The following is a 13,075-nucleotide window of genomic DNA, read 5'->3' as shown; positions in this document are numbered from 1 at the left end:
TGCTGCCCGTGACAGCTGGCTGTGTTGTGAACGGCCCACATCAGCCGTCCGGACTTCAACAACCAACTCGGTTGTGTTTTAGAACAACAGCACACGCTCCGGTCCTTTTACCCTCACACAGTAACACAATCCCTCCACAAACCCTCCTTTGACTCTCCCACGCCTCGCAGTTTGCAAACATCTGTTCCAAAGACAACAACAACTGGGAGTTACACAATTGAGATCAAACAAAACGCACGCAGAAGAGCTCAAAGACGCACTCTGCCTGATATAAATGACCTGACACACTTGTGCACACACACACACAGACAGCCACGGTCTGCGATTCCCTCTTGTCCCACAGTAACAGACCATTAGCAGAGCCACATAAACGTCTCGCCCCGTCCTTTAAAAGAGTTTCTGCACATGTTCCAGATGGTCAATATTTCCTCTGTTAAATCATGCTCTCTCTGCACAAAAGGAGAGAAAAAAGCGTCTCGGGGGACAGGCCAGGGCTAAAAATAAATCCTGAGCCTGGAGAAACCTGGTGTCCTTCCACAAGACGTTGGGAAATTTATTTTCGTACGCATTAGACTAATCTACATACGGTGTTCTTGTGATATTTTGAGTTTGTACGCGGCTCATGACCTTCACAGTTGCATGTCTAATGTAACCTTCATTCCCTCTGTGGTTCCAGTCGGTAACAAGACTGGCTTCCAGTATTTAACTGGGAAGCTATTGTGGCTCCATGGGCCACCTTCACACACTTTCACACACCTTCACAGTTCACACACCTTCACAGTTCACACACCTTATTGTGATTCAGGGTACTGAACACTCACTAAAGCCAACTTGATATATTCTTCTGTGCTAAACAGATCATGTTTATCGGACTGGAAGTTCAGTGAGAATATTTAACATTTTGGACAGTGTGAACGATGTGCTGTAATTTTACTCAAAGTTGTACTCCTTATATCCATCCATTCTCATCCGCTTCGGGGGGGGGCAGGGGGCAGCAGACAGAGCAGACTCCCTCTGACTTCCTCTCTCATTTTTCCATTCTGAGGGATCTGAGAGGGAGGCAGGCCCAGGCCAGCCGGGAGATGTAATCTCTCCAGCGTGTCCTGGGTCTTCCCCGGGGTCTCCTCCCAGTAGGACGTACTCCTTATATATATATATCCCTAAACAGACAAAGCCTTGTATGCCCATCAATAATACCAAATTCTCCCTCAAACAAAGCATATTTTCTTTTTTTAGAATAACGGATTTCGTACCTGGTTGCTAATATACAGGTAATAAGTTTAATTACAAACTAAATACACTTGATTCACTTGTTGGGAAAACAACACGAGAGTAAACATCACCCGAGAGAATAATTCCGGGGCAAAATGTCCCCAATGCTCAAAACAAACAATCTTCAGGTAATTGCATTGTTGAATGAAGGCTAGTTTGATCTTGTGCTTCATGCGTTTTCTGTCAATTTCATACCTCTAGAAATTTAAAATTGATTTTTCTCTGTCCCCCAACCACTTTCATGGTACGTTAAACTTGGAAAAAATACAAGCTGAGATGTTATTTAAACATATGGATGCTCTTCCATCAGTATAATTGAAGTTCTGATTGAAGAAATTACACCAGTATTACATGTTTGTGTTCTGCCTTTATTGCATAGTGCTATCTACCCAGACCTACCCACGGTTCAAACCAGGTGTAGGTCTGAGCCGGGATATCATACCTGATGAATGAGGATACGTTGGTCTGTGTGTAGTTGTTGGATCACAATGGTTGGTCATGTTTATTGTCGCTTAATTTTCTTCCCTCCACTGAATGCACATTTGAGTGCTTTTGGGAGGAAATAATATCACAAACATACACATTCTGTCGTTTTTTTCAGAGGTCCTGCGTACAGTTTTTACAAAGACATCAGGTATCACAGAAAACGTCACATTGCGCACTGACGATGGTACCCATGTGCTTCACTCATTAAAGTTATTTCTGGCACTGCAGCAGTCAAAGCAACAACTAAACGTTCTGTTGTGCACCCAACACAATGAATTACAAATCAGGAAAAGTTAACAACAAGAGCAAGGGAATCCCATCAAAACTGCTAGATTTGTTGCCATTTTTTATAATATATATATATATATAGTTTATTATATGTAATTTCAACTGGTAATTGCTCTTTTAAAGTTTAATTTGACTTATGGTCCTCTGAAATTAACCGCCCACACCTTCTCTGGAGAATATCTTCCCCGCTCTCTTTTTTACAGGGTAAACTTCGTCATTTATTGTAACCACGTGCATGAGAGCGTATGGGAGGAAGTATGAGGATCCAGGCATGAATCACAATAACAACAAATGTGCTCTTGTGTTGTGTGTATGATAGCACGCCTGCCTGCTAGGCTGACAGCTCGATTACCTCCATTAGCATTAGCTTTACTTGTGACAAGCAACATTCAGCATGCAGTCAGCACACGGGGAGCAAGGAGAGCTTACGGAAGACAAGAAGCGCAGAAAGAAATATGGGAAATGCTTAGTACCTAGGAACAGTGCATTAATTAACGTCACAGTTCTTAACTTGTGACTTTTGTCATATTTGCTAAAATTGTCAGACAGACAGAGACAGATACAAAAACATGAAAAACCACCAATCAGAGCCGAGGAGTCCCACTGCAGCTGTCTGGCTTAGTTTTGACTTGACTGTTTACAAGATGGCAGAGGGGGCACAAACGTTCTCATTTTACAACTATGTTGAGTGTTGTTTATACGTCATCATAAAACACAGACCGTAATCATATACATATATCTGCATTTCTGCATTTAACTTGAAAATTGTGTGCATCTTTGAATTATCTTGTGCGCAAGCAAAAAAGCAATTTAAAAAAAAGATCATAAACACCTCAGTCCTGAGGTAAGATACTTAAGCCAGGATGCAAAAAGTACCATCTAACCATGCAAACTTTCTCTGCGCCAAATCGCCTCCACTACTACAGCTGAAACATTGCTTCACGCCGTGAATTCAGTCCGCTGTACACTGATCACATATGCCAGAGGGGAGGCTCAGGCCTGTCTTTGTGGGTGGCTGTGATCCATCAATGACGACAGGCATACAGCCCACAGACACAACGCTATTTAAGATGACTGAGTGCTGTGGAAGTGACGATCTCCATCCAGCCTCGGTTTCAGGTTCGGGACTCTATATCAGGTTTACTCTATTTTCTGTCCTCAGCTTGTCAGAGGAAGGTGGGTTGGAGACGTCTCGCTGTCTCGTGATGACAACGGCTCATTGGACTACCGATCTTACTATAGATTTGTTATTATGATTTTAACTTCTCTTATCACTTTGCTCACAAGTTTGTTATCCAATAAAGGCATGCTTCCCAGCAGGGCCATAACATAACAGTCCATGACTTTACCACGATTTTAATAACTAAGTCCAACTGCTTTCAAGATGTACATTTTTTGTATTCCTTTCTGGATTATTAATGTTATTTATCTGCTGAGAAAAGTTCTAAACGGGGTAAACAGTCTGGTTGAGTTGATCATGAAAGAATCCATTCAAAGAGCAGAATGTGAGGAATAAGTTGTAAAATATATTGTGATGTTTTCTTGGAAACAAAACTCATTCAGCTACTAAACCATCCCCAAAGAGATCACAGAAAGCGAGTATACACTGCTCACGCTACGCTTCTATTCCTCAGGGGATAATGCGCTCGGAAAGGCTTTTGAAGAACCCGATATGTATGTAACAACAACAGTCTCTTCTCCCATCAACCTGTGATATGCTCCTGTTTCCTTCATCTTAAATCCAATCCAGCCTGAGGGTAAGTAGAATACCGTTAACTGCCTCTTCAATCATTCACAAACAGACAGCTCTGATTTGTGAGAGCTTGAAATATCCTTAACAACACTTATTTTAAAACATAAGTGACAAGATGAGGAGCAAAAGATTCAAGTTGTAACCAAGTGTTACCTCCTGTTTCTCTTTGTATTCATCTCCCTAAAGCATGGGAGGGATGTGAGGGCTGGACCAACCGGGACCTGGACTGGGAATAGGACTGGAGCTGAGGCTAATTCAATTTTCCAGTCACCACTGGCAGATATGTTGCTCTTCTAGCAGGGCTATTAATTTAGTAATGCCTATTACTGTTCTCCTCCTTCTCCTCCTCTCTCCTGTCCTTCTCCTCCTCAGCCCTTATGCCAACCATCACCCTCTTTGAGGAGGAGGCCTCAGTAACTGTTGTCTCCTTCGGTAAACATCCAATAAAATAAGAGAAATATAAGCTATGTATGTGTATTTGGGAGGGACCATCAGGCAGGGTGCTGAGGTCGATCCCCAGGAAGAAGTTTTTAAAGGGAAGGGCTCAGTGAATTGTGCAATATGTATACATACTTACACACCGACACAAATATATATAAAGACCAATGATGTTTACAGCAGATGGGTCGTGGATCATATTGGGGGACCTGAGTTATGTTGTTCTATGAAATAATAATGTTCATTATGTGTATATGTGTGTATCCTATGCAACAGCGTGTAAATGTTGATAGGGGCTGAGGCCGGTAAGCTGAGCCCAAACTGTCACATACGGTCTGGTGAGAGTGAGGCAAGTGGAGCACGATTGATACGATGCGTTTTGTTTGGTGTCGAATCAAAACAGGCAAATTAATTCAAGTGTTGATCCATCTCTCAATATCTGATGCGTATGGTTTAAGTCCTCTGAGACCCTGGGTGTTAAAACTAAAATGGACTTGGATAACATTTAGGTTATTGAGACCTAAACATCCTCTCCATAGTGCTGTATAGATTATGTTAAACTCAGCCCGCAAAATCTTGGCACAGATATACGCCTGGGTCTAGACATCATCTCTGTCGTTTTGAGGCCTGCCAGATTGCTCCGTATGCATTTTTCATCCAAATGACAAAGCAGCAAGCACCTGCCTGAGTGTCAGTCTACAACACTCACACATCTCATGCAAGAAAAAAACTGGAGACAAATCCACTTAATAATCTACATTTCCAGAGAGGGAATTGCTGGAGGGCACAAACAGCCCAGAGCCTACCGAGAGGGAAAATAGAATTACTCTGAACGGTACAGAGCTCTAAAAATATGAACGACTGGCCTGTCTGTCTTGTGTGTTGGAAAATACAACCGTGGTTCCTTCCACGTCACCCGTTTGCCCGCAGAAAACAGGCGTCTCTGTGGCTTTACAGGGATAGCACAAGCTCCGACTGAAAACTCTTAAAACACACAGACTAAGAAAAGAGGCCTATATTTAAAACCCATAATACATTATAGAAAAACACGGCCAATTCTAGCCACATGCGCTGAGGCTGTACGCTGAGCGTGCATTGTGACTGGCCTGTTTTTACTGGGGCCAGAGCACTGACGATGGAAACCTGAACCGAGAGCGTGTATGTAGTGAATGAAGAAGTACCCCCAAAAAAATGGATTGCGCGAAGGAGGGTGCATAATGAGTGAGGAAGGGAAAGAGGAGAACAAATAAAAAAAGCCTCGTGGTGCAGGGTTATTTTTAGCTACGATGGGGAGCAACATGACGCTGTAAAGGTAATCATTTCTGCTGCGGCACAGTCATCGCTCAGCGCGACATCTGCCACAGCAAAGGAAAGCTTCACACACACACATGTATGCATGCATGCACACTACAGCTCAACAAGTGTGATTTTTCAATGACTGGTATCACTGTCAATACTTCTGGATTGCAGCTGTCAGTCATGGAATTCCCTCTTTAAGGCCCCGACCTTTCATATCTAGAAACGGTTGATGGCTACCAAAACTTTCCCTTCTCTAAACTGTAAAATGACCTCATAAGTAACTCCCTTTTTATGACTTGGGTTGGCACGTATACTGTGTTTCTCATGTGGCGGCTAATTCGAAAAAGATCAAGCATCTCACTTTCGAGCAGTTCTCCTTTTTCATACGTGTGAAAACAAAAGCCCCTTCTCCGATGGCAAAGCGTGCTTACCGGCCAGTCGGGTCAAACCAATCATGTTGGGGATTAGTTGAGCCCTTGGAAAGACACACACACCACTACAGTCCCCCGTTGAGATGTACCAGGTCAAGGAGAATAAATCCCATCATGGCATTTGAATCAATAGCTTCTCACAATGCAGCCGATGGCTTTTCCTTAATCAATCTGCTCATCTGCTTCTCTATGGAGGACATTGTTTCTACTTTAGATCTTATTGTGCTTACAGTACAGTGTATTACGTTTAAAGTAATCAAATATCACAATGTTGTGTCGATATTCTGTATAACGGTGATCCTCGTGATCCTTTATTGAAATGAAATTGCTCTACAACATGATGACTAATTAGCTCATTAGCATTTGTTACAAGTGGTAAAAAGAGCCATCTCCAAGACAATTTACTCAAAATGTGTCCTCACGAGAATTAAAAGAATGACTAATTACAGCTTTGAATTACAGCAATGTCAACTCCCCTCATTAGTGTATGGGTAGTTTTGCAATCCAATGCTAATTCAGCGAGAATTGTATATTTCCATACGGGATGCCGGGGCACAAACTAATCATATAATATAAATAGTAAGAGATGAGAAAGAATTATGTGTGGAAAACACACAAAAACATTCTCCTTAATATAGTACAACCAAAGCATTATTATGCAGAGTATGGGCGGTTGGCAGCCAACTCTGTATATTCCCAGACAGAATATAAAGTTGCAGTATCCAGAAAATGATTGGAGAGGACTGGCATACGAAGGTACTATCATATCAACTTAAAAGGCTTTAAACCAGCACTTTATCCTTACTTTAAATGAAAGAGAGTCGAGACTAATTAGGCTGACAGAGACAGCCAGCAGCCAGTGCAAAGCAGGCGGTTTGTGCATGACATAATAATCCTTACCTATGACAAGGCATCTGTAAATGATGTCTGACTTGTGAAATGCAATCAAACATATCCATGACACGTTATTTCAAACAATATGGGTGATGTGGTCGAGACATTTTTCAGACACTGACACAAAAAAATAGAAAATGGAGGCAAACTAAATGGGCATACATAAATATCTGAATGACACCTAATTGTCATGTGTAAAACTAAAACATGATATGATAATATCCCCACAACATCCTTCCCAGACAGTAAAGAATAACAATTGCCCAACCATGCATTCCAGTGCAACTCTCCTGAACAATGTCTTTTCCAAAAGTGCTTTTGTTCCTGCTGCATTCAGAAAAAGTTTGTTACCGTGGTGATCCGGAGTAAAGTGGAGACGACCATCTGCTTGGGTTATTTTTCACTTCACTTTTCGTAAAACATAATTGATCATACATTTAAATAGATGGTTTTGCTGCCTGATGACCAGGTACTTCTATAACATGTTTGTATTGATTCACAATTGAATAAGGACTATGTTTTTGTGTCATTTTGAATGAGCCGTATCTCATTATTTTGAGAGTTTATAATGGAAATGTTTGTTCTTACCGGTGATGAGCTCTCGAACCTCCATGTCGTTGGTCTTCCTCAGCAGGCGGACGAGGGCCGGGATGCCGTCGCAGATCTTGATGGCCACCTTGTTGTCATTGTCCTTGCCGTAGGAGATGTTGCGCAAGGCACCGCAAGCCTTGCGGTGGACTTCTGATTTGGGGTGGTCCAGAAGCCCCACCAGAACAGGAATCCCCTTCAGCTGACGCACATCCTTCTTAATCTTGTCATTTTCGTAGCACAGGTGCTGCAGGTAGGCGGCGGCGTTGGACTTGACCGGGTCGATGGGGTGACCCAGCATAGCGATGACCTCGGGGAGGTCTGGGTCACGCCAGCGCGGGTCCTTGCGGATGCTGTCAATGGACGGTGAGCGTCGGCCACCCGTGCGGTCCAGACTGGCCATGCTCCCCCTCTCCGGCTGGGCCAGCGGCGCTGAATAAATGCCATGGATGTAGGGGTGGCGCTCATCGATCAGCTCGGCCTCGATGGCTTCCTCTGGGTACCCTCTGGAACACGAGAGAGGAGAGGACAGTGAGCACAAGGGAGATGGACGGGATTTGTCTGGGAGAGGAATTAGACAGCCGGGGGAAAAGACTTTGAGAGAAGCCAACTGAGGTGAGAGTCGGAGACGAATGAGGAGAAAAGGGAAAGCAGAGGACAGGGTGAGTGAGAGGTGAGAAGTTGTGGGCGATGGAGGGTAAAGAGAGTGAAGGGGACACATCGCGATCTGTGCTTTGGATCCGTTATTGGCAATTCCCTGCAATAGCAGCGATATGGTAAGCAACCTTCCGCTTATTATTCCTCACTGTCAGGTGGCAGAAGCAAACGTGTCAAACATCAACAAACTTAAAGTCTTGGAGGGAGTGGTTAAGAGACAGGAAAAGACTGCACAAAGAAAATCCAGGCAGTTCACAAAGGAACAAAGACAAAGGCAACACCAAAGTAAGAGCTTTGAAAGAAAGTCTTGTGAAGATTTTTTTTTTTTTTTTTAGGAAGCGACCGTATGGAGTAGAAAAGAGGTTTGATGTCTCTTCCCACAGGGAACACAGCAAAGAGCTGCGATGTCCCCACAGGGATGAGGACCCCAGGGCACCCTGGGATCAAAGAGCTCAACACTAGCATGCGGTTGCTCAAATGTCAATGACCATCTCTCTGGGTCTAGCATCAGCCTCGTTGTCATCAGGAGTGATAAGTGCAGTTCTCTGGGGGAAGGAGAAGGAAAGAGCTTTTTGTGGGTTCCTATATAGTTTCAATAAATCTCTTTTTCCAAAAACTCTGAGTCTATGATACACAACCTCTTCTCTTGTGTGCTTTACTCTAACGGCATCTTCATCAAAACTCCGTCGCGAAATTGGCGGAGAAATTGGCGAAAGAATTACCGCTCATTTCCAATGGCAGACAATTTGTTTCTACTTGCAGGCAACTTATTTTAGTTCAGACTCTATAATCATAGCAACGATTTTTCACTTTCATGGCCAACCCCCGAGGATGGAGTCAGGAGAGTCACATTTTACACGGGCCGAACAGTTGCAAAGAATATTTCTGAAACTTGATCAACAGAAATGTGTTTGTACCACTGAGTTGTAAAAAGCATGGTGGAATATTTGGTATAAGAAGTTATGAAACGGGGAGAGGAATTAAATAAGGGTGGTGTACTTATGCACAGCCTTTATCACCCCCATCACAGTTCTTTTCGGCACTCTGGGGTGTGGGGGTGGGGGTGAGGTGCTTTCCTCAGCCCTGGTGTATTCCTCTTTTGAGTATTCTTTGACACAAACCTTGCAGAAACATATTAGCTTTAATGGCACGACTTTGTACATTTTACTGCCAGGGAAATCAATACGAAGTGCACATGTCAAGAACAGCTGTGACTCCGGGGGGGTCTCATGTCTCTACACGCAGGTGTTCCTCGTGACGAAAACATGTACTTAAGCTAGATTGGATCTGGTGTATCATTCGACTTCTGAAAGTAGTTTTTCCAGCTTTGTGGAACATGCTGGAGAGCCACAAACCTCTACACTGTAACAGTTTAGCTCCACTCCTTCCTTTTTGTAATAGTTGTTTTCATCCTGTCACACCATCTCGTCAATCCAACTCCCCTCACCCTGCCTGATCACTCCCTCGTTAGTCCCTCATTACCTTCACCTGGTCCTCACGCCCTTCTCACCTGCAGCCCATCCCTCTAGTCCCTCACTATTTTTAGCCTCACTTCCACTTGTCCTCTGCCAGATTGTCTTGTGTTTTCGTGCCAAGTTCTCCAGTGTTATGAGAGTATATTCCTGACCTGCCTGTTCTGACCCTGCCTGCCCTGCCCTCTGATTCTCTGCCCTGCTCCTTTTTGGACTTGTTTGCTTCTTCGAATGATCTCCCGGTTTTGACCCAGCCTGTTTCCAACCAAAGACAGTATTCTTTGTTACTCCTGTCTGAGTCGTGCATTTGGGTCCACTCTAATAGCGCCGTGACATACACAGGCAGTATGTAACCACCGTATGAAGGGAGGGTCAAACAAGCCTCATCACAGCACATCATTTGGACTCTGAGGTTTGGCGACAACACTGATCCGCATGACGGTCTCCATGGAAAAAATATGGACATCCGCGAGTATGTTTGCACGTGCTGGTGGTTCCTAAATACTACCTTGTGCACACGAGATACAAACACACACTACCACACTCGCAGGCCGTCCACCAGCTCTCGACAGCTGACGAGGCGAGGCGGCAGGAATAACCCTCGTAAAGAAAGGGCAGTACACAATCTCAGCATCATCTCCTTCGCTTAGAGATGAATACATAACCGCCGCCTCTCTCCTGCACAATATTGCTCTCTCTCTCTTCGACCGTCTCTCTCATTATCTGTCGCACTCTGTCCCCCGCTCACTTTCTCTCACGGACGCACTTCGACACACAGATGTGATGTACAGTTGTGCAGATCGTGGCTCATTAAGATCTGGACCGATGCCGCGGGAGCTTTTTGGTAAAGCATTCTGTCGTGCGGCTGAGTGATGGGAATGTCAGGATTTGCATTTAAATTGACGCCATTGTGTGTACAGAGGGGTGTATTCACGTATTCACAGGATGTGAAAGGGCTCTTCGTTCGCCAGACGTGATGCTCCGAGCGCGATTACAGCAGATCACTCTCCTCTTGCTCACCCAGCTGCTAAATGCCCGGGCTATTTCTGTGCATCTGTCAGTGCGTTTACATGATGGTATAATTCGAATCTTGCTTAAGTCGGACGATGCTATCTTTTGGGTCATCTGCTGTTATCCCAATATACATGGCAGTGAGTAATTCGAATCATTGGCCGAAAGCATGTCATATCCGATACGATAGGCGGCGCTATTTTCATTACAGCTCGTGGTGATACAGCCATTTCCGCTTGACCTCTTCACCACTACCAACAACAACAACATCAACATTTCGAGAAAGAACCATGAACTTTAGTATGTTCAACTTCTTCAATACATTAAGCATAAATTCTGTCTGCTCTTCGGTCCAGAAATGTGTGGTGGCTCTTGTGTTCTCCATAGCGTTGTTTGTTTTCTGCCGGCCAGGCTCCCGGCAGTGACAACTTATCATCTCTTTCGACTTCCGGGTCACGACATGGGAGGGAGGAGGGCGGCGGGATCTCAAGCATGCGCAAAGACGCAAAGTCCAGTTCCTAATCCAATTCACCCTTACATGCCGCGAGAGTCGAATTATCAACCGGATCGGATCGAATTATCCAGGGGTGTTAATCGGATCGTAGTCGGACCGCACATAGTCGAACAAAGGTGTTTACATGAAACGGATAATTTGATTTCAGTCTGACTAAGCCAGTTATTCGAATGCATGTAAACACGGTCTGTGTGCGCTTGTTTTGCTCAAACACACAACAAGTAGAAGAGAAGATACAGAGATGCTCGTTTTATTCATCCGGACTTTGTCACATCCGAGCTATTCTTCCGTCCCTTCATCTTCTGTCAATTATCCTTCCATCACGGCCGTGCAGGCTCATGAAAGGAGGCCAACTGAGAAGGATTATACACTCGCAAGAAGATGTGTGCATCTCATATGTACACATTAATGTTCTGTGGCGTTTATGACTGACCGCTTCTGACAAGCATAATGCTCATTTTGAATTATTGTCAATAATTGATTTTTAATGATGCACAAGAAGTACACATAAGAAGGAAGAGAGAATATAAAAAGCAAAGCTTGAGAGTTCAGGTGCCACTTTCTAATTTCTCGGGCCCTGTCAACGGCATTATCCACTGCCGCCAGTTTGTTTTCATTCAATTAGTTTCTTCTATAATTTTGTGATTTTAGGGGATGCTTCGGAGACACGTCAAACATGACAGAGGGGATGTGTTTATAATAATAATAATACATTGATTTTATAAGGCGCCTTTCAAGGCACTCAAGGTCGCCATACAACACATTAAAAACAGTTAAGACAACCGCGTTATGTAAAACGCACGACTTGGCTCCCAGTGAAAGTCTCTTGATGGGATTAGGTATGAAAAGCGAATTCAGATCACTTCCACGAGACACCACTGGAACAGAATGAGACTCACCCTCTTGCAATTAAGGGATGAGAAAATGTGAATACTGATGTGTGTGTGGGGGGGGGGGGAGGGGGGGTAGTGACCCCTGAATGCAGGTGGGCAGGTGCAGCAGAGCAGGTCACCCAAGGAGAGATAACCCATTAGAGATTAGCCTAAAGACGCCCCTGTAGTCTGGCAGAGTTCAAATACAGCTATTAATCATGCCGGCATGAGAAAACAAACACACACACACACACACACCCACACCCACACAGAGACACACATATACACACAAAGAGGATGGGTTGGGATTGGTGAAAAGGGAGTAAATTGCACTCACGTTCAAACAGTGGGAGGGACGGGAGGGGGAGTCGTAGCTCTGATGTAATAACGCTATGTGTTCCAATTATTTGCACTATACCGTATTACAGACAGCAAGAAAGTAACAATCTAAGATGCATAATAACTGCTGTATATTAATATCATATCAGGCTCTGCAGCATGTAGAACTGTACAGCAAGATGACAAAGTGACATTGAGAGACACTGACATCAGTACATACTGTATATTCAGAAATTGTGGCCAAAATATATTCTCATTTGGATTTGGTGGAAAGCCCAGAGTATCACTTTCCAAAAACGTGTCACTTAATTTTCGTAGTGATGAAAATATGCAGTGACTCCTGGTGACTTGTATGGAGGCCTCTGCATTAGAGACAAACATTAGTTTACAGTAGCTATGTTGACACTAAAATCCAAGAATGAGGCATGCTGACACATCTAAAACAAACGCCATCACAAAATGATACATTTCATTCCTGAGACGTGATGAAGTGACAAAGTGTTTGCCGCCGATGCAGGAAGCCGTTTCGGCACTAACCGTCTCCATTCGATGTCGGAGAATACTTGAGGGCTTGCAATACAATGATGAACTTTAATTAAACCGATTTAATTCCCAGATTCATTACAGCAGTTTGGAGTCGCCGCTCTCTTCTTGGAAGTCGAGTCATCGCAGTGTGAGTGCACAGGAGAGCCCGGGAACTCTGCGAGTGGTCAGTGGAAAAATAATTCTTACATTAAGCAGATGTTTTGATGCCAACTGAT

General features: G+C 44.0%; 1 protein-coding gene across 5 annotated transcripts in view; it reads right to left on the bottom strand.

Annotated features, from left to right (window-relative positions):
* Nucleotides 1-13,075, bottom strand: part of arvcfb (ARVCF delta catenin family member b) — a 125,718-nt gene that overhangs the window by 57,369 nt on the left and 55,274 nt on the right. For all 5 annotated transcript variants that reach the window (XM_056418705.1, XM_056418707.1, XM_056418706.1 and 2 more), the window contains one exon: nt 7,450-7,955. In XM_056418705.1, coding sequence (XP_056274680.1) covers nt 7,450-7,955 — 506 coding nt within the window. The remainder of the gene's footprint in view (nt 1-7,449; nt 7,956-13,075) is intronic.

The sequence above is a fragment of the Pseudoliparis swirei genome, chromosome 7 (genome assembly GCF_029220125.1).
Source record: "Pseudoliparis swirei isolate HS2019 ecotype Mariana Trench chromosome 7, NWPU_hadal_v1, whole genome shotgun sequence".
In the NCBI taxonomy this organism is placed as follows: Eukaryota; Metazoa; Chordata; class Actinopteri; order Perciformes; family Liparidae; genus Pseudoliparis; species Pseudoliparis swirei.
Note: the sequence above shows the minus strand (reverse complement) of the source record. Positions and strands in the feature narration are given on the sequence as shown.